The sequence below is a fragment of the Ictalurus furcatus genome, chromosome 14 (genome assembly GCF_023375685.1).
Source record: "Ictalurus furcatus strain D&B chromosome 14, Billie_1.0, whole genome shotgun sequence".
NCBI lineage: Eukaryota > Metazoa > Chordata > Actinopteri > Siluriformes > Ictaluridae > Ictalurus > Ictalurus furcatus.
Window position 1 is genome coordinate 13,323,025 of NC_071268.1, and position 25,776 is coordinate 13,348,800.

The 25,776-nt window shown below is 39.8% G+C and overlaps 1 protein-coding gene across 5 annotated transcripts; it reads right to left on the reverse strand.

Annotated features, from left to right (window-relative positions):
• cpt1ab (carnitine palmitoyltransferase 1Ab (liver)) lies at nucleotides 1-25,776 on the reverse strand. Of its 5 annotated transcripts, none has more exons than XM_053641481.1 (19): nucleotides 25,706-25,776; nucleotides 14,405-14,567; nucleotides 14,000-14,142; nucleotides 12,904-13,075; nucleotides 12,561-12,662; nucleotides 11,929-12,066; nucleotides 11,767-11,844; nucleotides 10,827-10,934; nucleotides 8,174-8,261; nucleotides 6,287-6,482; nucleotides 5,415-5,603; nucleotides 5,146-5,251; nucleotides 4,466-4,582; nucleotides 4,078-4,242; nucleotides 3,833-3,967; nucleotides 2,263-2,415; nucleotides 2,006-2,119; nucleotides 1,224-1,316; nucleotides 1-1,145 (listed from the first exon to the last, which is right to left on the reverse strand). In XM_053641481.1, exons 2-19 carry the CDS (start codon nucleotides 14,543-14,545, stop codon nucleotides 1,059-1,061), a joined length of 2,325 nt encoding a protein of 774 aa, XP_053497456.1. In that variant the 5' UTR covers nucleotides 14,546-14,567; nucleotides 25,706-25,776; the 3' UTR covers nucleotides 1-1,058. The 5 variants fall into 5 exon arrangements, with proteins under 5 accessions (XP_053497456.1, XP_053497458.1, XP_053497459.1 ...); XM_053641483.1 differs by having other exon boundaries at nucleotides 14,405-14,563; nucleotides 25,706-25,769; XM_053641484.1 differs by lacking the exons at nucleotides 8,174-8,261; nucleotides 25,706-25,776 and adding exons at nucleotides 7,631-7,715; nucleotides 16,124-16,887.

The following is a 25,776-nucleotide window of genomic DNA, read 5'->3' on the forward strand; positions in this document are numbered from 1 at the left end:
TTCTTTGACATTGACATGTTTTATTGTTTTGTGGTATGACAGCTGTTTCTGTGGATAATGTCATATAAATACATTAGTTACCATATACAACACAGTTCAGTTACACTTTCCATTCAGACTAATCAAGTAAAGCAACTCATGGGTACAACCCTTTCATGAATTACAGAAAACAATAGATAAATATATAGCATGTTTTCAGAATGAACAGCATACACACATTTCATTTATCCCTTGTTTGTAGACTCATTTGAAAAGGCTTGCAGTAACCTGAAGAGTTTAACTCTGGAGACTTTTTAACCATTCATAAAGCAGCTATGTGCTTTCACTGCTTGTATCCAGAGTTAGTTGTTTTTTCCACCTCATGGTGCAGAATCAGAAACACTTGCCTGAGTTGTGCTTACAGGAATTGGTTTTAATGGACACTTTTAATAGATATATCTGTAATATAATTTACTATATTATATATCATAATCTTATATCAGGTGTAATTACTTACTTCTATAAGAAATCTAATGACAGTGATATCTTTAAAATAATTTCCTTCAAGTAAATACTCCAAGCGTAAATTCTCTAAGGCCGCCCCCTAGTGGCTGTCCTTAGCCACTGTCATATGTCCCTCAGGTTCAGCAGTAAAATACCGGCTAGAAACATTGCATTGTATTTGCTTTGCATTGACACAGCACAAAAAGATATTGGGTTTTTGCCCCCAGAGTGTTATCTGGATTTTGAAGTTGCAACTGCCATTCAGTTCGATATAAAAGAAGAGATATGGGTTCTGTAAGCTGAGAAATTCAGCGTGTTTACTAAAAGACAAAGGAAGGCTGGTGCAATCCATTATAAACGAGGGCCCACTGAATAGTTCCTTTCAGTTTACACACTTAAACCTGAACACAACATGAATATAATCTCCTTTTCCATGCATTATTGATGATATTTAATATCCCCATCTCTTGTTTTATCAATCATAAATTACAAATCAACAATTTTTACAATCTTCTAACATGTAGAGCAATGCGATGAAATGAAACCCTTTTTATATATGGAGAGAGAAGAACAGTTTAGCTGACAGCCTTCTTGTCCAACTGGAAAAGATCAAGAATGTCGAGCATGGCCTGCTTAATGTGGCTCCCGAAGCGGTGAGAGTCCTATGAAGATGGACATTCAGTGAACACTGCAAATTCCAAATGCATTCATTTGGTAACAGTTAAAAGTGTAATACTCACAGTCTCTGGACTGGAACGCTTGCTGGATATGTGGAAGTTGATTAAGTCTTCTCCAAGAATGATATATGACACGCCATAACCATCATCTGCCACCTATTATGAAAAAAATGTGCATGTGGTAAAACAAATTTCCGACGAAAGCCCACAGTTTTTACTCTGAACACCTAGTACCAGGACCAAGCCATGAATATTAAACATCTATTTTCATTCATTAATGGCTTAGTAAGAAATACACAATGCCACTGGAAGAAAGGATGTAAACAGACTATCGTTATTTCCCATAGTACAGTTCTATGCAAAATATAATCCTGAACATTAAATCACAAATCATAGGTGTTACTGCCATGCATCAGGATTCACTTAGGAAAGCAAAAAATAATCATTACCAGGAGCAAAATATGAATTGGCTTTTCTGTCAGGTGTATTTTATTCATATTTGCTGAATAAAAATTGGAAATTGTATAGCTGGCCCATTAATGCTAGCACCTCTGCTTTATTTGCTATAAGCCTTGGCTTGACTTGGTATATATATGCCATAAAGACTTACCTTAAAGCCGCTGTTTTGGAAGTAGGACATAAATCTTTATAAACATGATCTTCTATATATTAATTATGTTTTAGTAGTTATTTATAAGAATTTTTATTTCAGTTTGATTTCAGTTTAAATGTAATTATTAGGGCTACTGATGATTGTCATGTTGTACCAACTGGAAGTCATCCTTTTAAGTACCAAATTAAAATGTACGTAGTTGAGCTCTTTTACTTTGTGCATGTGGACATACCGGTCCAAAGCCGCCTCCACTGGTGATATACTCTGGGTGCTTCTTCAAATCAAAGAGGTCTACCTGCTGTAGAGGAGTCTGACTGGTGGACAGTCTCCATGGCTCAGACAGCACCTACACACATACAAAGCACAAGAACTATTTCAGTTCATGTATTTCGAGACAATATACTATGTATTATTTTTTTCTTGTAAACTATCTAACATCAGCAGCCTAAATTGCCTGTTTATAGAAGGTTTGTGGCCATGGGATCTCACTTCTTTGAGGAAGGCTGAGTCATCTCCCAGGTACTTGGACACCACATAGAGGCAGAAAATATGGCGATCAATGCCTTTGCCAGTCATGGCCATTCTACAGAGGTCCTGGTGCTTTTCTGCTGCAACCTTCAGAAGTCTCAGCCTTTCCTCTCTCTGAATGAAGAATTAGAAAAGAAGAATGTTTTTGTTTTTTTTATACTGGCAGAATATCAAACTCCTTATCATTTTCTCTATCTCTTACATTGACTACACTGTAATAATGTATAGCTAATATACAAGCTATATATAGCTTATAATGTGGTACACCAATAATGTCCTGTCTTCATATCCATAAGTAGGCATCTTTGTTTAAAAAAATTAATTGGGGTAATAGTGTTACGTTACAGACTTGGAGGCGGAAAGCAAGTGCAGATGAAAGGCTTTATTTCTCGAACAAAGGTCAAACATTAAACGAGGTCTAAACATTAAACTGGAATCGTGGCATGAAACGAGAACAGGACATGGAACTTTAACCATATCGACAGCTATACACTCCGTTACAGCTTTACTCATTGACACATTTAATACTGCGCAACGTGCACAGCAACACAAGGGGTTTAAATAACAAACGCAATCAAACATGAACTCAGGCAGCTGGAAACAATCAAAACACACCCTTACACCTCCGCCAATAACTAAACAGGGAGGGGACAGAACAGAATCCAAAACAAGTGCACGTGTCCATTGTAAACAAAGTCCCTATCGTCCATGCGCACTTACAGCACGTGCACGCATGCGCCCTCTGGCTCGCCGTGCACGTCGCGTGCTGCAGCGCCATCTGCAGGGGAGATCGTGACAAATAGATTGATATGCAGAATGTGTTTAATGGTGTAATGTGGCAGTGAATGGTTTAATCTGACAGGAAAGCTACAGCAACTCTTTAGAATCGTGGTGAGAAGAAAAGCATCTTAGAATACACAAAGCATCTAACCTTGACCTGGATGGGAATCTGTGGCTACACTGCACAGGCTCACACAAACTCAACAGTTCAATGGTGGAGAAAGTCCAGCTGATGATTTTATGCATTGCACTGATGCAACATGACTAACTAGCAGGTGTACAGCTGCTCATATTAAAGTGGCAATTGAAGGGAAGGTGTTTCATGTTTAACGCCATGTCAGCATCAAGTGCTATATTCATGGTAGGTGTAAGGTTATACATAATAAATTAAAAATGTATAAATTAATACATGGGTTGATAAACATAAGAACAGGCACACACATCTAAACAGGTAAACGAATAAATGAACACAACTGAATAGGAGATATTTTAAAAGTAAAACCATTTAAGTGTACAGTATTTTACACTGAGCAATGTAAGCATGTATATAGATTTTTTCTAATTCATTTGGGATACAAATTCTAAAACTCTTTCTGGTGTTACCTTATCAAATACCTCCTTAAAAGACCTTACTGGGTAATACCTTTGTCAAGGTGGCTGGTGAGTGTACATTTCAAAATACTGGTAATGCCTGTGAAACCAAAAGTCTTATAAAACAAATAACAGTGAAAAGATGAGCAGCTGGTCTTACTGTCTGTTTTTCATCCATCATGGCATGAACAAACTCGCAAGTCTGCATGGTGCAGGAGCGAACGGTTTCAGTGCGGCCTTCACGGAACAGACGCGTCATAGAGGCCTCGTATGTCAAGCAGAACTTGCTCTTATCCTGTGGTAAGAAAGAAGTGTCACACAATCTCACATAAACACTCTGATCCTAAGTGGCTGAAGCATAGAATCTGGACTGAGAGTGCTATGAAGAGTGGTTAGTGTATGTACCCTGAAGTGAGCGAGCTGGAGTGCGATCTGAATAAAGCCGTCTGGGCTGGTCTTGCACTTCTTGATTAAACCTTTGCCAAAGTTGTTGAACGGGATGATGTGCATGTCTACATCATCTGCTAAGGCAGTAGCCACCATCAGAGAGCTGCTGATCACAGACTGACACTGGAGAAAAGAGAAAATGAACATAAAAATACCTAAACAAATGACCGTGTCCTTTAACTAGACACAACAAGCTGTTAATGAAAGAATGCAAATAAGCACATTAATACAGTCTGTATGTCAGAAGTAAACAAACTTAAACATGAGAATGCTTAGCACAAAATTAACCATGGTTAGAGTTTAACTAAAAACAGATACAGGTGCTGAGATGTGAGTGACTATATACCTCCTCTGAAATGTCCCACTGTAGGCGCTGGGGTCCAAGCAGATTGGGATGTGGTTTGCCCTTGCAGTGGCCATCGTCAGTGTAGCCCAGCTTTTTAGGGTCCATAGACAACACATGCTGCAGTGCACAGACACACGCACACACATGACCAATCATTAATTAATCATTAAGTAATTAATTGATGATAACATGGGTGGACAAATCACTAGCATAGGTGGACAGCCTATTCGTTTGTTTTTTTGTTTGTTTGTTTTTGCTTTTGTAGTTCCCCGATGAGGGGACGGCACATTTTACATCACATGATGTGATGTACCTAAATGCCGTAACTACAGGGCATGATTTCTACTAGGCTAATTAATTAACTTAAATGAATGAAAGACTCAGAATCAGAATCAGGACCACACAAAAATATCTTTCATGTGTGACATGAAGACATATCATAGCCAAAACGTTGGCCAACAACTTGCTCCAACATTCCCCTTGCTGACTAGCTCACTATACATTAATATATCACATTACATACACTTTTTTAGCCTACTCAGTTTCTAGGCTAAACATGGGACTGGGCAGCCCATTGGAGCTTCCATTTGCCATTTGAGAGGCTAGCTAATAATTTTATGATTTGTCCACCCTTGTAATAATACATAAAATCCATGTATGGGTGATTTTGAGAGAGTCACCTCCCACAGGTGGCCCACAATGGGGGCATCAGCCCAGGTATGCTCAGCATTCAAACCCATTGTGCCATTCTTAAACACAATCAGGTTAAACGACTTGTCAAACCATCTGGAGGAGAAAAAAACCTTACATTTAACATTTCATCTTCATATGAAACACACAGTCTTCAGACTTGGAGTCTCATTACCAACATTAGGACAAAAACACCATCACTTGAATGCCTTCAACTTCTTTGAATTTGACCTGATGAGAAAATAATCGATATCCCGACCTGTCATAGCATTTTCCATGAAGCAGAGATTTAGCATAGCTGTCCAGGGAGCGCACAGGGTTATCAGGCTCGTAACGCTGCTCTGTGTCGTCCAACGTGACGAAGAAGGCAGCCTTCTCCACTGCGTCCAGGGACTGCTTGTTCTTTCCCCTACTGAAAAACTCAGTGCGGGCCTTGGCCCACGGCACTCTGCAGAGAGAAAGAAGAAGATGCAAACAAGAAGCAAGTCATTTATATTCATAATAAAAATGCATTTACAATGACCCCGGAGAAGCAGAGACTTTTTTCAGTAATTACACGCACGCTTAGCTTTCCACTAGGCAGCGATCAAATAATTTAGCACAGATCAAATAGGCCAAAGTTACACACAAGTCTTCACTCAAGGCTTTGCATGTACAATACCTTCAGCTCCCTCACTCAGGGTTGCACAATAAATCATATTTTAAATTATAATTGTAACTTTTGGCTTCATTGATTTTGAATCGCAATATTAGTGAGTTATGTATAGTTATCCAACTAGATTAATTCATCATTCTTTAGTAAATGCTTTGTCCATGTCAGGGAAGCAGTAGATCTGTTGCCCATCCCTGGAATACACTGAATACCTAGGGTGTCATTTATTTTAGCTGATTCACCTGCCAGCATGTTTTTGGGAGGTGGGAGGAAAACAGAACACGTGAAACGTGGACATGAGTCGAACACGTGAAACGTCACACAGACAGTAATGTCAGCTTTATTTACTCTGTTACTTAAAATTTCAAACTGCTGATCAGGGAGCTGGTACTGGCTGAATAATAACATAAAATAATTTCCATACTGAGCAAAACAATGCTGATGACCATTATAGCCATCATCGTGCAGCCTTGCCTCACCTGTCTCCTGCAGTAAGTGCAGCCAGCTTCTCCTCTCCAGCCTGAGGCTTGGACGTATCTGCCAGAATCCTCTCCATCTGTTGCTCAATCTCCCTGGGCAACAGCAAGCGGCCGTCGTAAAACATCCACACCTTGAAAAAGCGGCCCTTGTGGAAAACCACAATGTGCTTGCTCTCGTTCACGTGCTGGATGATATCTACATGTGGAGATATATGGAGAAGTGTGGAGTTCTCAGAGCAATATGAATCCAGCATCAAATTGAATTACACTTCTTAACTAGCAGAGGAAATGATTGTGCCTGACCACTTCATCATTGGAAAGTGACCATAGTGAAATAATCAAAGTTTGAATGTGAAACCTTTTACACATGGACGATGATTTGCAATTACAAAACTTCTATTTTAGATTATCCCCCAGCACCGAGCCTGTGACATGAAGGCAAATGTTGAGATGAAAACTACATATTCCCAAACCACATGATGGGCATGAACAAGAGGTTTGTTCATTTGTTAATAATCTTAACACATTCACAGTGTGAGAAACTCACACTTTACTAACAAAGTTTAAGGCCTATTTGGGTAAATTGACTGTTACTGCTACATTTTACAAACTGGCTCCTTAGCCAACATGATCTTTGCAAGTCAAGGTGAAAAAGTAATTGAAAACATGTAATTTTGTTCAAATATATTTATAGCTTATAGAGATGTAAAGGTATATTATTGAAAGATTTTGACCAAAATCTGAATTTTCATCTCTTTTGGTTGTTTGCCAGAACTCTAGTACATCATCAGGTCTTCCTGGACTGCCACACACACAGTATAAAATAATACAATGATCTGGTTAGTGCGTCGAAGCCAAACACATTCACGTTAACATCTAATTTATATATAGCAATTGTATCATAATTTTACAGCAGCCAGTGTGTTAATATATTTCATGTAAGTATTCATTTAAGCCTATTCATAAAGCTCAATTAACTGGTTTTTAAATGATGTCCAGTCAAAGCAAAAAAAAAAAGAAAGAAAGAAAGAAAAAAATAATACCAGATATGCACCTTCAATTGGTGGAATGTTTAGTGGTAGTAAAAACAATCAAAAGAATAATCATGCCTCCATCTTGCTGCTGTAAAACTTTATAGTAAACTCATCTCTGCTTTTCTTCCACTCATATTATTCACTTCAAAATGTGAACATCAAATTAATATTAACACACACAGATCTCAAGATCACACCCGTGCAGGTACATGCATTATAATACAGTCCTACATGCACTGTTTGTTGAAATGATTGATTATTTCAGACTGGAGGTTAAGAAGCACAAGCAAAGGACAGAAGAGCGCGCTACCTTCTTCTACACCTGGGACTCGAGTGGTGTTGAACATACGCTCATACTGGGATGAGCACATGGGAATAGTGTTTAGAACCATGAGCTGTAAAGCAAGAGGGAGAGTCAGATACTAACATATCAGACACAAGGGAAAACCCAAAGACCAGCTCAACCACAGGGCCACCTGGAGAGATTGAAAAGGATCAGAGATAAAGAATATGGAAAAGAATGATGGAGGAAAATGGATGGAGGGGTGAGGTTCATGTGAGAGGAAATGAGACGCACATTCAGGTATATGGAGATGCACCCTCAAGTCACCAGCAGGACACTTACAGAATGTAAAGGAAACATTAGATTTGTAAGACTATGAATCAAAATATGGCTTTCATTTTAAATTGTTATTCTAATATGCAGCCAAATAAAATTATGCATATATCTAAGGACTACTAAGGCTAATTGCCAAATGCATTGACTGCTAGTGACGAGAGGTGGCGTGTTATTGGTCAGTCTGTTGCAGGGTTTTTTTAAGCACTGGTTGTAGAAGAATTCCCTATCTCTTACCTGTCTCCAGGCCTGGGATGCGACATGTGTTAAACATCCGCTCCCACTGTGCTGAACACAACGGCACTCTGTTCTCCAGCAAGTAAACCTGTGCACGTTTAACACCAACGCGTCCACGAGCAAGGAACAAAATGCAGCACTGTTTAGGGCGGGCTCTTTAATAATCATGCACAGTTAAGGTTAGTGAAGAGAGACTGAGGGAGAAAGGGGGAGAGAGAAAGGGGGGAGAGAATAAGAAAGAGAGGAGGCAGAGAGGTACAGAAAGGTAGAGAGATAGACAGAAAAGGAGAGAGAGAAAAGGTGAGAGAAAGAGCTAGAGATAGATTGTGAGAGAATAAGAATGAGAGATTGAGAGGTGTGAAAAAGATCACAGAGCATGGGGTGAGGGAATATGAAAGTGAGATAGAGAGGGTGAGAGAATAGAGAATGAGATACAGAGTTAGAGAGTGTGAGAGAATAGAGAATGAGATAGAGATATAGATAGGGTGAGAGAATAGAGAATGAGATAGAGAGATAGAAATGGTGAGAGAATAGAGAATGAGATAGAGAGAGAGAATGAGATAGAGAGAGAGAATGAGAAAGATAGAGATGGAAATTTTGCAGGAGAAGAATGACAGATCAATGCACATGCTGCACATCTAGCACTTATAATCATTTCATTCTCTGTCTCATGTCACACATGAAAAGAAAGAACATGTATATAAAGTCAGTAGACTAATATTAGCTTCAAATTTAGTTCAAACCTACATTTCTCAATCAACAACTACTAAAATTTCCTGTTAGGTCACCGTAGATACTGAATGGTTCATACAGTGAGGGAAAAAAGTATTTGATCCCCTGCTGATTTTGTACGTTTGCCCACTGACAAAGAAATGATCAGTCTATAATTTTAATGGTAGATTTATTTGAACAGTGAGAGACAGAATAACAACAAGAAAATCCAGAAAAACGCATGTCAAAAATGTTATAAGTTGATTTGCATTTTAATGAGGGAAATAAGTATTTGACCCCCTCTCAATCAGGAAGATTTCTGGTTCCCAGGTGACTTTTATACAGGTAATGAGCTGAGATTAGGAGCACACTCTTAAAGGGAGTGCTCCTAATCTCAGCTTGTTACCTGTATAAAAGACACCTGTCCACAGAAGCAATCAATCAATCAGATTCCAAACTCTCCACCATGGCCAAGACCAAAGAGCTCTCCAAGGATGTCAGGGACAAGATTGTAGACCTACACAAGTCTGGAATGGGCTACAAGACCATTGCCAAGCAGCTTGGTGAGAAGGTGACAACAGTTGGGGCGATTATTCGCAAATGGAAGAAACACAAAAGAACTGTCAATCTCCCTCGGCCTGGGGCTCCATGCAAGATCTCACCTTGTGGAGTTGCAATGATCATGAGAACAGTGAGGAATCAGCCCAGAACTACACGGGAGGATCTTGTCAATGATCTCAAGGCAGCTGGGACCATAGTCACCAAGAAAACAATTGGTAACACACTACGCCGTGAAGGACTGAAATCCTGCAGCGCCCGCAAGGTCCCCCTGCTCAAGAAAGCACATATACATGCCCGTCTGAAGTTTGCCAATGAACATCTGAATGATTCAGAGGACAACTGGGTGAAAGTGCTGTGGTCAGATGAGACCAAAATGGAGCTCTTTGGCATCACCTCAACTCGCCGTGTTTGGAGGAGGAGGAATGCTGCCTATGACCCCAAGAACACCATCCCCACCGTCAAACATGGAGGTGGAAACATTATGCTTTGGGGTGTTTTTCTGCTAAGGGGACAGGACAACTTCACCGCATCAAAGGGACGATGGACGGGGCCATGTACCGTCAAATCTTGGGTGAGAACCTCCTTCCCTCAGCCAGGGCATCTGTGGAGGGAGCTGAAGGTTCGAGTTGCCAAACGTCAGCCTCAAAACCTTAATGACTTGGAGAAGATCTGCAAAGAGGAGTGGGACAAAATCCCTCCTGAGATGTGTGCAAACCTGGTGGCCAACTACAAGAAACGTCTGACCTCTGTGATTGCCAACAAGGGTTTTGCCACCAAGTACTAAGTCATGTTTTGCAGAGGGGTCAAATACATATTTCCCTCATTAAAATGCAAATCAATTTATAACATTTTTGACATGCATTTTTCTGGATTTTTTTTGTTGTTATTCTGTCTCTCACTGTTCAAATAAATCTACCATTAAAATTATAGAATGATCATTTCTTTGTCAGTGGGCAAACGTACAAAATCAGCAGGGGATCAAATACTTTTTTCCCTCACTGTAGTAGTTAATCAATAGGTCTAATATGCTTTATTGTGAATAACTTAATAAGAACTTGGGACTTTAAGGGGTTAGGACTCTGATATCTAACCAAACCAGTTCCTGAGTATTCTTTCTGTGTGAACTTTACCCCAATGCAATGAGTCTGTGCTTTTTTATTAGCACAAAGGGCATTTAATTGTGCAAGCCCTGGAACTAATAGATAACTGAAGGAATGTGGGAAATATCTATAGTGCTCTATTCACTATTTAGCAAACAGTATTTATGTAAAGTAGGTACGTTCTCTGTTCTACTTAAGTATTGCTTAAAAAGTCTGTGTGATATGCATATTAGAGTACAAGGAAGTGAGTTTGTGTTTGTGGTGAGAAATGAAGAACTCACAGGTTTGATCTGAGCTCGGTCTAATTTCCTCCTGTAAAGCATGATGGCGTGAATGGCATTTCCCGCCCTGGCAGCTTGCACATTAGTAGGGAATACGTACAAAAAATCCTGCAGGTGTAAAATGAAGAAAATTCATCTGTGCATAGTTATTTTGAAGCTTTTTTTGACAGTGATGACATGCCAAATATAAAAATGCTTCGAAATAACTCACATGTAAGGAAATTTTATTTTTATGTGTGTACTAGCCTGACTAGTAGACTCAAACACCAACAAATCAACCCTGAGTCCACACTAGCAAGATTTGTCTCTTGTGGCCATGTCACAACTGCTACTATCTCTTTTTTTAATTCCTGATAAGACATTATATGTCTTTAACCAAAATTCCCACTGCATGAAATGAATAGCTACCTGTGACTTTGTTGCCTGCTGGTGTGAAAACAGAATAAATAGCTAAAATCTAATGTGAATTTAAAACAATTTACATATTAGGCCTTAAATTCATAAAATATAATTTTATATAATTTAAGACTTTGCAAAGATAATAACCTTGTAATGTCAAGGTTAGTGGATCATACACTTAATGTAAAGCTAGTAGGAGGCTCCTGTTCTGCTCTGACACATATTGTATCATCATTTCTGAGTACCAGTGATTAAATTATGTTGAGCATTTTCTTGAATTAAAAACAAATACTTGAAGTCTTCTGATAATAGTTACAAAAGCTTATATGATATTTAGACAAATTATCCACTATATAATTAAATCATAAAAATATCCATAAATACCAGTATATTATACAGTGGGGTCCAAAAGACTGAGACAACATTGAAAATCCTGGCTTTAAATCATTTAAACCTGAAATTATACAGTTTTAGAATTTGGGGGGAAAATGAAAACAAAGAAAATAAATGTTCACTATTCATGACTTATGTCAATATTTACCATTGCATAGTAGTTGCTGTTGACCATGATCGGTCCACGTCCTCGCAGGTAAACATACTCCTCCCACCAGTCACTGACCTGCCATAATAAAGCAATAGCAGAGTTTAAACATGAATTCCAAGTCATCTCAAAGGTAGTCAGTGTAAGATAGTGACAACTTACATAATTGGAGGCCCAAAAGGCCTTGAGTTTCAGGTACCACTGGAGTTTGGGGCCCAAGTTCTTCTCAAAGTCCTTCGCCAGTCCTTCCATACGTTTGTACTTCTCATCATCCATTAGAGGACGCACTGATTCAAGGTACTAGACCAACGAGAGACATGTCTAAAGGTCTCCGATTTTTTTCTACAAACCTATTTAATCATAGTAACATTGCTAGGGGGAAAATGTGCTGAAGTATTCTAGGACTAGATCTTCTAGGGAAGTATAAATCTTACATTACTCAAAAGTATAAATCTTACATTAAAGAGTGATTAGAGATAGATAAAGAGGGATTAATATTATGTCTTCCCTAACATGCATTACAGTTAAAAACAATCTTATGAATAAAATCTAAGTAAAAAATCACTTGAGTGTTTCACTCACCGATATCCAAAATACAGTCTAATGTTTATTTAAAAAACAAAGGAATAAAAGGTTGTAACCTTGAAATCCAAATTCAGCAACATTTTCATAAAATCCACCCCAAAACAAAGTTTGCAAAAATAACCAATTTACGTTGAAAGGCATGAGAAAATTCATATTTCGATTTTGTAAAGGCTTCATTCTTGTTTTCTGTTAAACAGCTCGAGACTCACTCTTTGCACTGTGTCCGTCACAGGGGGCACGGGTAGGCGTGGCAATGAGCTCTGGAAACTGTACAGCATTGGCTTAGGTCCAGAGAACAACTTCACCAGTACCTGCAGTGATAACAGGCATCAGACAAGTGGAATGAAAACAAAACAACATGCCATAAAACCTACTAACAAGCTCTGAAGGACAAATACAGTACATAGCTTTTCCAGGTACACACTACAAGTAACAGTGTTGCAACAACAAGGGCACAGCAATGCACAAACATTTTCAGTGGACACAAAAATGTTTTTGAAAAAACTCTTTGTGAGACATTCATTTCTGCTTGCACTGGCAAAGTGAACTCACCAGCCAGATTTTGGTACTTATGGACATGGACCCATGGCGATTGTACATCCAGCCATGCCAGGACAGCAGAGATTTCAGGATGTTCCTCATGATAAAGATGACAGTGACCCAAACCCCTGTACCAATCAACATTCCACCAATGATATGCTGGGTGTCCTCCGTTATGTACTTACTGCAGAGAAACAGAACTGTTTACCACGATGGCCTCTCCACAATTTCAGACATGCAGGTGATGATCGACCTTTTCAGACTGCTACCAGTGAGAAAGCTTTGACACCTTTTAAGTTCACATAATAGCACAATTCTACAATCAGTTCAGTTCTACAATCACCTCTTTCTTTTTTTTTCAAAACCATTTGTATTCCATCTCAAAACCATTTGTATTCAATGCTAAAAGAAAATAAAGTAAACATGACCACATTCAGTAGCAATAGTATCTTAATAAGTAACCATTAAATTAGGCTAGAAAAGAAGAAAAATGTCATTTTTGGCATGTGTCAACTTCTCCAAGGTCTGAATGCATTAATGCACCCACATGTCTTAAACCTGATCATAAGCAGCCATATCTTTTCAGAATGCAAAAGACTGTTATGCCAGCTGGTTGCATATTTAATTTATACTAAGAACAGGCATCTATCTGGAAACAGGCTCAATGTCAAATTCTTCACCATTTTGACATTAATCAAGCAAAACAACATAGCTAATTCATCGCAAAAGAGCATCTGCTCTAGCATATTTTGCAAGCTTTTAACAGATGGGAGTTATTATGGATTATAAGCAATCATCCTCAAACATCTGGATGTCAACCAATCAACTGGATGTGTTTTCCTATCTTCTTTTAAGAGCTCTTTAATTTTTCCCCCTATATATTCAGCACTACACTGTCCTTCCAAACCTGGTACTATTTTACTTAGTAACACAAGCTGCTGAGCAACTATTAGTAACTGGATCTACAGAGCTAAGATGGTCTCAGTTACAGCTGAGTTACAGCAATAGATGTAAAGTTAAAACCTGTTCATGCCCAGGCATAAAATATCAGTTTCTTCTTATACTGGTTACACACAGTATGTCAAATGAATTCATGTCAGTTACTTACCTGACTGGTAAATTAGTGGCCAGTTTAGTGAAGAGTCCTAAAGTTGGGTCTATCTTTGCATACTTTGTATAGGTCAAATAACCCCCAACCACAACTAGGAGCCCAGAAGGACTTCCAGGATAAACTCCAGTTATAACACCATTCTGTGGAAAGATATTATCATGGACTTACAGCCATAAGAGTGTCACAATTATCCACCACAAAACAAACACTTTTATATAAATAAACACACAACAAAAAAATCAACAACACAAAGACAAAATAAATTGATACTAATTTATGAGTTGATTTATTGTTATTATACCAACCGACTATAAGATCATGGGCATTCCTAATAGGTCATATAAAGCAATAAACATTGCAATACTAACATTCCCTTTATCAGAGGAGATTCTATGAAAATACCTTGAACCTAATGAACCTCTTTTTCCAGGAGTGTAAGGCAGAAAGATAGATCTGCCGTAAGGCCTCATGACACAGGTGCAAATCAATGCCATCTGGAGTGACAGTAAATTGAAAGGCCACTGCCTGGTGAGCTTCTGCCATGGTGCCTCCGAAAACTCACTGTCTAAGGAAGAGAAAGCATCTATAATTCGTTTCGTCATATTGATGAGAACTTTTTACTCATTCTGTGATCTGCACATCATGCCCTGTAAAATGAAATAATTAGTATCAACATCAAGACATGCCTTTTAGTGAAAGTTAAATTTAAAATGTTATTCAACTATATGTTGAAATGTTCATTACAACATCCAATAACTCATCCAATATGAGAGTTTGAAATGCCACCAGTTAGCCATCAGCCAGCTACTTTAAATAAACAGACAGATTTGTCCAAATGACAAACAACGAGAAACTGAAGTAGTGATTGATTTGCTCTTGACCACTTTAACAGAGCTTGAAATGCAGAAATAAGCATAAATCATCACACTACCAAATAGCTAAAACAGCTTAACAACTGGCTAAGAAATGCATGACCAGGAATAAAAATTGGCTATTATTTACTAGCTTCCCATCAAAGTGCTGAACAAATAAATACCTTACCTGTTCAGCAAAAAAAGCCTAATTATCTCTTTCTCTCTCGCTTCTGAGTAGCTGTATCTCCTGCCTGTCATCCTTCTGCTGGGGTGGGATGATGTGTGATGTGTTTTAGCTGGCGTATGACGTATGCATACAAATTTCCTGCCAATTCCCACCCAGGAACCCTGACACAGCATTGACTGTGAATTCCTATTGCAGGACTGTCAGGGGTACTCACAGCAGCTCAGGAACATCATCATCATAGTATTCAGAATCTTTTCTAACACTGACTCCATAATCATTTTCTAACCATGCTATCATGTTTCAAAATTCACATTAAGTCAAAGCAGACACTCTAGGGCCTGACAGAATGTTAAAAGCTACAGTGAACATTAGGTCTTCTTCAAAATAGATCATATACAGATTAAAATAGGAGATAGTTATAGAGGGAAGATCTCTAGCTGCAATATGAATTTGTGGCAAATTATGGCTTATATAGCTTATAGTGTTGATGTAGCTGTTATCTGCTTTTTAGCTAGCTAATTTTAGGATTAAAGATGAGGTAAAGAAAAGGACATTTGCTGCAGGAAAGTAATCAATGATGGGGTGGTGGGATGTGGCCTGATGCAAAGCAGAGTTACTGTTACCACCCCAGAGTAGACTATTTTCCATTAACAACACATCCCAAAGTGTTTTTATACTCCAAACATTTTGCCCACTATTAAATTTTTAGTAAAGAACTTGTGAGGGAAATTACTCATTTTTACTTTGTAATAGTTTTGTTCTTGTTCTATTTCATTCTCATCAGAGGATAATGCAGAAGACAAGGCCATGTCATGTCACTGAGATCAGTACAGAATGTTTGTCTGCTTACAGAGACACAAACATGTTCTTCTGTTCAAGGTTCGTCTGTCCAAGATCCTAAAACAAAGCCTGTTTGAATTGCCTCAAACTGCTTCTTATCGGTACACAGAATTATGTCATGCTCTGCGTTTCATATATATATAGTAGTGGTTTAGTACAAGGGCTTCAGAGCGCTCTCATTATTCTATCCTGCTTTATTCTATCCTGTATTAACCATCTTTCTGTAATAAACCTTTTTACCTTCAGAGGACGAGTCTGCGAGTGTTGTGTAATTTCCACGACAATTTGGCTTCTCCTGGCTGGGCTGCGCGAGTCTTTTCAGCTTTTCTGGACAACAAGCAAACCGGACGACGCTCATAGAAAAGTTTCACCCTGAAGTCTGTGTTGATGCAAAAGCGGTTTGCCCTTTATTGTGCAGAGGTAGGAATCATCAAGAATTTAGAATTAGAATTAGAATTTTATGAAGTCATTGTGTATACTTGTCTCTATGGAAGAGGGCGTCAATGATTTAGAATTAGAATTTTATGAAGGCATTGTGTATGGCTGTCTCTATGGAAGGGAGTCAATGATTTAGAATTAGAATTTTATGAAGTCATTGTGTATTGCTGTCTGTATGGAAGGGACTCAATGATATAAGAAATGTGTGTATTACATTGAGAGAAGTATTACATGGAGCGATTTCTTATAAGAAGTTCCAGGAACTTCGCCTCTGCGATGGCAGAGATATTGGTGTTTCTTAGATCACAGCTTCAAAACTAAGATATATACCGACGGGTATATATAGAGAGAGAGATAATAACGGAAAAAATATTTACTAACAGAAAGAGTCCAGTTCAAGCAATGAATAAGTAAAGAGAATACTTATTAAGAAGCGCAAGAGACGCAGTATTTTTGCGGCGGGTTATTATCAAGTGGCATGCCCCATTGACTCATTCCATCACATCAGCGGTACATGATACATTTGGCAAATTTAACGCAAATTTTACTGAGATAAAAAATAATTTTAAAAAAATTAAAAGAAGGGAAGTCCTACCAAATTGCTGTATGTGGACTTGCCCTCACAGGTAAACTCTTTTACGTTCTTAAGGTTTGCTCTATTGAACCTATAAGTTATATGATTAATTAGATGTCTAGAGATTTGGCACACATTTTGAACCTTTTCTGTCTGTGCACGAGAATGCATATTCACTTGATTTTCATAGCACGTTAAATTGATTAAAACTTTGAAATTTATAGAAGCTGTAAAAGAATAAATAAATAAATAAATAAATAAATAAATAAAATATGGGAAAAACATGTAGCAAAGCACATCCTGTGACACATGCTCTGGTATGTACAGGGAGCTCATATGTTGATCCTAATATCACGTTTATGCATGTGAATTATGGGGAGGGATGTTTGAACCAATATGATGTATGGGTTAAAGAATGTGCTTTTCCTGAAAAAGGTAGTTTTAGCCTCAGACAGTTAGAACAACTGAAACTTAATTTGTAGACAAAGGAGAGAGAGAGAGACCCCTAAAACAAAGAGCGAAGTGCAGTTTTTGGCTGACTGGAAGGCATCTGCTGAATGGCAGAGCGAGGCACATAAAAGAGAGAAAAAATGTCAGGCAGGGCCCTCATCTGTTTCTCAGTGTGCTAAATTGCAGAAAGCCAATCCTGACCTGGACTCCGCCCCACCACGATGCCCACAGCCAGTAAGGAGGGAGGAACCTCCAGTTTCAGGGGCACCTCCTCACAATGAAGCGGCCAAGCCTACGCCACTTCATCCGAACCTGTCAGAACTGAGCCACCAACCCCCACCGAACTATGCTCCAGCCGGTCTGTCTTCACCGGTGGTGTTACACCCAAGATCCCAAGTGAAGGGACCAACAACATTGCTGCCCGAGGGCTTCAGAACAACAAAATCGGAGAGAGAAGGGACAGTGAACGCTGTGGTAAATGCCCCAATGCTAAAAGTGGCCAGAGAAGGAGGCCCTATGCTAGTTCACAGACCCTGGACATTGGAAGACATCAGGAGCAGCATGACACATCTGCCGGTGCTCTGCGAAGTAGGAGGACGAAAGTTTGGGGATAAACTTCGGATATTCTGCAGAGAATTCAGACACACCACTTATGAATTACGACGACTGCTCATGGCAAAACTTGGCATGGACTGGGTCAAGGTTTCACATGAATTCCCAGAGAACGATGTCCGCCTGATCAACCCACAGTGGGATGATGGAGTCAACGCAAGGTACAGAGCACAAATCATGGCTTTCCAACAGAGGCTGACGAACACCTTTCCTGTGCGACTGGACATGACAAAAATAGCGATGTGTAAGCAAAAACTCAGAGACTGTGTCACAGTACCTGTCCCGGCTCACTGAGATCCATGGCGCAATCTCAGGCTTGGAGAAACCCGACGCTCCGGCAGGTGGGCAGGCGACCATCACAGCATGGGAGGCACGTCTCAGAAACAGCTTTATGAACTGCATTAAACCAGAAATTGCCGATATAGTCAAACAACAATGTATCACCTGGGACACCGGAAACCTCACACAAGTGGAGAGGTATGCAATCCACGCGGAGAAGCTCCTACCAGAGGCAAATGAAAGAAAGATGGAGAGGAGAGGAAGACCAAAAGCATGCAGACGAGGAAGAATCGGCCATCAGGGCTATGGACCAGGATTAAACTGTTACAACTGTGAAAAAGTTGGACATTTTGCAAGAAACTGTCCAGAGCAGATGCGAACTGACGGGCAGAGCTAAGGGAAGGGTAAGGCACCTGGGAACAGAAGAGGTGACATCAGACACCCAAACTATCAGTTAGCTCACAAAGAACAGGAATATATGCCCACACCCACATCCAACATTAGTCAGACTGACAATTCACAAATGTCTGAACCAGTCATGACCCTTAACCTTTTAAAGTATAATGCCTCTCCTTTTACACAGTTACCATGTATATCTCTTGTAGTTAATGAGCAAAGTGTCACATTTTTGGTAGATTCAGGAGCAACATATTCAGTAATATAACACTGCGAATTAAAAGAATCCCCGAAAATGAGTTCACGGTGACTGCGCTCCATGGGTGTGACAGGACATTCAGTATTAGAACGTTTCTCTGAACCACTAGTTTGTGAAGGTGAAAATGGGAAAAGAGTAATCCACCAATTCCTAATTTCGTCTTCATGTCCAGTCAATCTACTGGGCAGGTTCTTAATGTGTGTTTTACACTTAAATTTGATGTCCCCATCTCAGGGAGTATCAATAACTGATGACTCATCTTTGGGAACTCCATTTGTTAAAGAAACAGAGCTCTGTGTTTATCAATGGTCCAAGCATAACAAGCCTAGAGCCTGTGCTCGTTTGTTGTTGTTGGCATATGATAAGATGAAGGTGGTTAATGCAACAGTCAAACAGAGAGCTCCATACGTGCCAAATTCTTACACTATATTAAGCCAGGTTCCAGCAAATAGCAAATGGTTTTCAGTCATAGATTTAGCTAATGCGTTTTTTCAGTATATCTCTTGATAAAGACAATCAGTTTCGGTTTGCATTCATATTTGACGGACATCCTTACACTTTTACTCGCTTGTGTTAAGGGTATTGTGAGTCACTAACGATATACAACCAAATGCTAAAGGACAGCTTAGCAGCTCTACCACTTTCTCCAGGGCACAGTGTGAAACTGACACCATTAAATTGTTGCAGCATCTTGCCAAAGAGGGACACAAAGCCAGTCTCTCCAAATTACAGTATGTACAACAAGAAGTGAGATTTCTTGGGTCATGACATTTCTGCAAAGGGAAAGAAACTCTCAGCTGAAAGAGTATCTGCAATCCAGAAGATTCCCAAGCCTCGGACGAAGAAACGGGTTCTATCTATCCTAGGAATGTGTTCATATCGCAGAACTTTCATTCTAAACTATACCATTCTAGAAGCACCACTCAGAGAGATGGCATATGCAACAGGTTGGACAGCTCATTCTCAGGTAAATTGGATCCAGTCGCTGCAGAGTTTCCCGTGTGTATGTGTAGTAGCAGCAGCTGAGAAAACTGTGGTGGCATCCAGAGACCTGGTAGGTTACTCAGAATTGAACCTCTTGGTTCCACATGAGGTGTTGTTACTCCTACTTGAACAGAAAACTCACACCTGTCCACCCAATGGTGGCTGCACCATAACACTATACTACTAGACATGCTGAATGTCACTATAAAACGATGTACTGTCCTTAACCCTGCTACTCTTCTTCCAACAGAGGGAGACGGGGAACCACATTATTGTGTTGTACTGACTAACGAACTCTGCTCCCCTAGAGTCGACCTGAAGGATGTTCCATTGGAAAACCCAGATCTGATCCTCTTTGTGGACGGGTCAGCGTCACATGACCCAGAGACAGGTAAAAATCGAGTGGGCTATGCAGCAGTGACCGCACACGAGACGGTCTGTCAGGAAGTCTCCCATCAAACCTTTCAGCACAAGCAGCTGAATTGTAATTCCCTCATAGAGGCATGAAGACATGCTGAGGAACAGTCAGTAAATATCTACACAGACAGTAGATATGCCTTTGAGGTAGTACATGATTTGGGGACAATTTGGAATCACAGGAACTTCCTGACGAGTTCAGGAACACACATAGCCCACCACAAACTAGTCTCTGAGCTGCTGGATGTAGTCCTACTCCCCAAAACTATTGTAGTATGCAAACGTGATGCACACACTGACAAATTAGACCCTGTTTTCCTAGGAAACGCTCTAGCGGACAGTACAGCAAAGCAAGCAGCTGCATCTATGGTCCCAAAACTCAAAAGACTATGATCACTCCTTCTTTACAGCTTTCAGACCTCCAAGCACGGGCAACGCAGACGAGGAAAAGGCTGTGTGGCGCAAAGCAGGCTGCACGGTTGTTGATGGAGTTTGGCGGTGCCCCCAGGGCTGTCCTTGTCTTCAAAGCTGATGCATGGCAGGGACCATGTGTCAAAAGGGGGAATGATAGCTGCGATAAAGCATTGGTTTCTCTAATTACTCTAAAAAAATAAATAAATATTTTTTTGTTTACACTGTTTGCTCATAACGTGGGTTGAGATTTGAAGGTAGAGAAGGCCACGTCCCTACGTCCAAACAGGACTCAGACCCAGTAGTGATTATGATAATCTCCAGTGATAATGGCACACCTTTTGTGAGCCATGCCCTTAAGTAGGTGGGTGAATATTTGGGTATTGACTTAAAGCAGCACTGTGCATATCATCCAGCTAGTGGTGGGGTGGTAGAGAGAGAAAATGGGACACTAGACTGAGCAAATGCTGTTTTGAAACAGGCTTAGGATGGGCTTAGCCCCTTTGGGATACTGTTTGGGAGACCTCCATACACAGGAATTGGACCTGTGACAGCTCCTCTTCTTGACACTGCAGCATGTGATGATGCAATGTTAAATTACTGTGCAACCCTGTCTTCTGCTCTGCACTCTATCAACAAGCAGGTAAAGGCAGCACTTCCAGCTCCAGCCACGGGTCCACTGCATGATCTGAAGCCCGGAGAGTGGATCGTGATCAAGGACTTCCGCAGGACCAGGTGGAATGAGCCACGGTGGTCGGGGCCATTCTAGATCCTTTTCGTCACTCACTCCGTGGTAAAGGTCAACCAGAGAGCCACATGGATGCGTGCCAGCCACTGTAGGAGGGCGCCAGAGCCAAGCATTGAGCTGGAGAGGACGGGACTTCGACAGGAGGACTATAAAGTGATTCTCTATCAAGAGGCCTCTAGGAGGACCTACGCTCACGAGCAACAATCTGCATATACACACCCACACAATGTCACATGTCCCCGCGTCACACAGACACATAATGATTAATCTATCATTGAACACATGCGGTCTGCAATACGCAACCGTCCGCAGACTAGCGAGACGGGGTTTGATTGGTTGAACTCAGGTACTCGGGGGATGGGGCTCGTGGATATTAACCGTATGTCTACCAATAGGTGCAATAATTCTTCTTGTCTTGCTCATTTTGCCTTGTATTGTTTCTCTCGTTCGGAGCAGTCTCTCACGCTCGTTGAAATCACTAATGACCAAACGCTGATGTTGACAAAGACTGATTACTATCCCTATGATAACCAACCTGACTTGTATCCTAAACCTGACTGGGCATCAGATTCTCCCAGCAACACTGATGATGATGACCCATTGACATCCATTTCACACCTATTGTAAATATTCTTTTGGCCATGACGACTTTCATTTCACCCTAAATGAGCTTGCTTGACTAATTAGTTAGTTAGTCAGTTAGTTAGTTAGTTAGTTAGTTTATCCTTTATTATCTCCCATAGGAGAAATTTGTCTTGGGCAATCGAGAGAGCAGGTCAGCATACAACAGTTCACTATACAATTACACTTCATCCATACAACATACAATATTTCACTATACCTACACATAAGACATAACACAATACCCCACATATTACACATTTACTCTCACCCATACAAAAATCATTTGTTACTATTCAATAATTTAATTGGCAGTGGAATTAGCGAAAATTTATACCTATTCAACTTATAGATTGGGACCCTATATCTCCTGCCCGAAGGCATCAGCTCATACTCCTTATGAAGAATATGGCTTGGATCACCAATAATTTTAAGGCTCTGATTCTTTACAGACCTCACAAAAATCTCTTGTAGAGAAGTTAGGGGCAACATGCCAATTATTTTTCCAGCTCTTTCTAACCACATTTTGAAGTCGTGACCTAGATTTAACGGCTAGATTACCAAACCATATTGTAAAACCATAACATATAATAGATTCAATAGCTGCTCTATTGAACAGTAGTATAATACTTTTATCCACCCCATAGACCCTTAGCCTTCGCAAGAAGTGCAAGTGCTCTCTAGCTCGTGTAAAAACATACTCATTTGATGTTATGTTCCTTACGCCCCTGCACAATGTTGTGGAATATCCGCAAGATAGGTTAGCTCCATTTATGACACCTATAAACAGTCATTTGCTCATCAGCCTTTCCCTTTTTTACCCCTCTCCCTTGAAGCAAACAAGCCAAAAACATTACTGCTTGTCATGTGACATAGAAAATGGAAAGTTCAACATTCCCCGTCCTAAAGATTCTCCCATTGCAGAAAACTGTTACAAAGAATTGATACCCATGACTCCATAAATTTCCATAAACGTTAAATAAACATCTCCTTGCCAAACACCTCACCATATCAATGGCTATGTTTGAAATAATATTGTTTTTAATTCTGCTTAATCTTAGGCTTAGCTGATGTGGAGTGTCCTCTATACAATCCATGTACATGACCTGTTACTATAGATATGATCATGTTTTAGAACGAGCACATTAGTATAAACCTCTGATTTACCCTGCAGCCAGGACTACTGTCAGAGCCGAGAAAGTTAATCAATGCCTTCTGGCCCATCAGATTTGAGAATTCAACAGAGCTGTGGTATAAATAGCACTAATGTTATTAGTACCAACTGACATGCCAAACAAACTAAAACAAACTAGACAAACTAATTTCACCTCAGTGGGGATTTTAAGAAACTCCAGCAATAGTGGAAGTGTGAATAAGCAAAAAAAAAAAAAAGACAGGAATAACTGGAATAAGGTCTGATATAAGTTAGTGATCAACAAAAAAGGCAAGTGGGCGACGTGTAAGCATTGGTTGAAATCAGTTTTCTATTGGATTACATTGGTGTATTACTCATACAAAGCATGAGCGAAATTATTTTATGACTAACAGCCCTACTGACCTCATGCAGAGGATGGAGTGGACTTTGGTTTCTTCCCTATTTGCCTTGAAGTTGATATAATCATTTCTCAGAATAAATTTTTAAAAAATTAATAACAACTACAGAACAAAATCACACTATATCATTGCACATAGATTGTACCTATGTATAGTTTGTGTTGTGAATAACATATTTAGGACCTGCAACTTATCTAAGAGAGATGAGATTGCATTGCCCAACTTGCTCTAAATTTCACATACAAACTATTATTAAACAGAACTATAAATCCTTAATGATTAAAACAGTATTTAACTGGATTAAAGAACTTTTGTGTCACTCCTGATGAAAAATCCAGATTGATCTGACCAGCTGCCAAAACAATGTCCGAGCTGGCAAATTGTTTTCCAGCTTCCTTATTACTTGTCTAAACTTGTCTAAATGTTTGGGATTTTCTAAGTGCCTTACTGTTGTGTTATTTACTTAAAAGCAACTTGTCTACTATGTTGCATTAGTAGCAGTAATTCAGAAATGATTTCCTTCTGCCAGTTTGACCAGCTGTGTGTGTTTTTCCAGCTGTTCAGGCCAAGCTGCTTTTTCAGTAGGGATCATATTTTGCTATCATATTTTGGGTCACAGCAACTGTTTAAATACTATGGACACAATTAAGCAGTCTAATAATTTAGTAATTTAGACACTACTACATCCTGAAGTGTTTTAACTTATTTGCATATGCAAACTTTAATGCATACTATCTTGCAGGAATGTTGCCTGTACAGTACAGGCACATAAAGACTTGTAATGGCCTTAGTGTAAATTAACAGAGCACATAACTTTTAAACACCTGGGTTAACCTGGCCATGGTGTCATGTGATAACTCCGCCGTGACCATGGAAACAGATCGCTCTCTGTCGCGTGAATAACACAAGCTTCCTGTGCACAGGGTAAACACGAGGCTCGTTTGAATGCGTAAACATTCTTTAAAAATAGAGAAATATAACGCTGTGGATATATTGTGTGTACATTGTACCCTGTTATTTGGTTTTGGGATGCACTGTTGAATGATATTCATGGCACCTAGCATGTGCAGAATTCTTCTACGTAGTTAATGTGAAGAGAATGTTATTGACATGAGGTGTGAAAGCATCAGAAGTCGTCTGAAGGACACAGAAAGACACCGGTAATAGTAAAGGCACATGTCTCCACCTCCTTCATCCATCCGCGCGCGCGCGCGCGGTTCTGGGTCACGTGACGCCGATGCCACAGGAAACTAGGGGAAAGGTCACCGTGTTGTAGCATGTGGAAAACCAGCACACTGTGCGGTCTGATCATGTGGGTTCTGTCCAAAATAGAAACTGTTGCAGATATACAGAGCATTCACAATAACGCACTTTTATATCTACCTTAAACATATTTTCTTTTTTAAATTATAGGCTTCATACAGGCTGCACACGTGTATTTATTATCGCTTGAACAAAAAAAGTGCACGCTTAAATGTAAAAGCATGGATGGCACTGGAGTTTGAATGCAAAGCTGTGGATTTGATGTTGGAAATACTGAATACTAATAAGGTGACTCTCTTTTTTTGCACAGGATCACACAGCCATAAAGTGGTTTAGAAATGACCTCTGTTTGGAATCAAGCCGGGCACCTACTGCCCCTGCTGTGCAACACAACACCGCTGTGTTTGTAGTCATGTTGACTAAACAATAACAATGTCACCGCCTGCAGGAATCATGACCTGTAATCCCACAACAAACTGCTGCAAATGCATTTTCATAAAAATCTTTTTTTTTTTTTTTAAGTTACATAACGGGCAACTGATATGGCATTTCCCTGTCTATAATAAAACAGAAACTTAATTAACAGTAATATAGCTTACTGTAGCTTTGAAACGTCTTGGTCTACATGTCAGGGTTGTAGAATACGCTTCATGAGTGGCTTTGCTCTGAGCCGTCTATGTTAACCTACTTTCAGTACCGGTATACTGTATGAATCTCACTTCAGTTTAGCATACATATACTATAGCTACCGGTTTATAGTTTATCTATGTGCTATACTGTGTCCTTGTTTTATTAGAAATTCATGGGTAATCTCACCTTGCCCGTGCTCTGCTGGAGTGTCTGTGTCAGGAGAAGGACTCGGCTCAGTCTCACACTTTACTCCAACA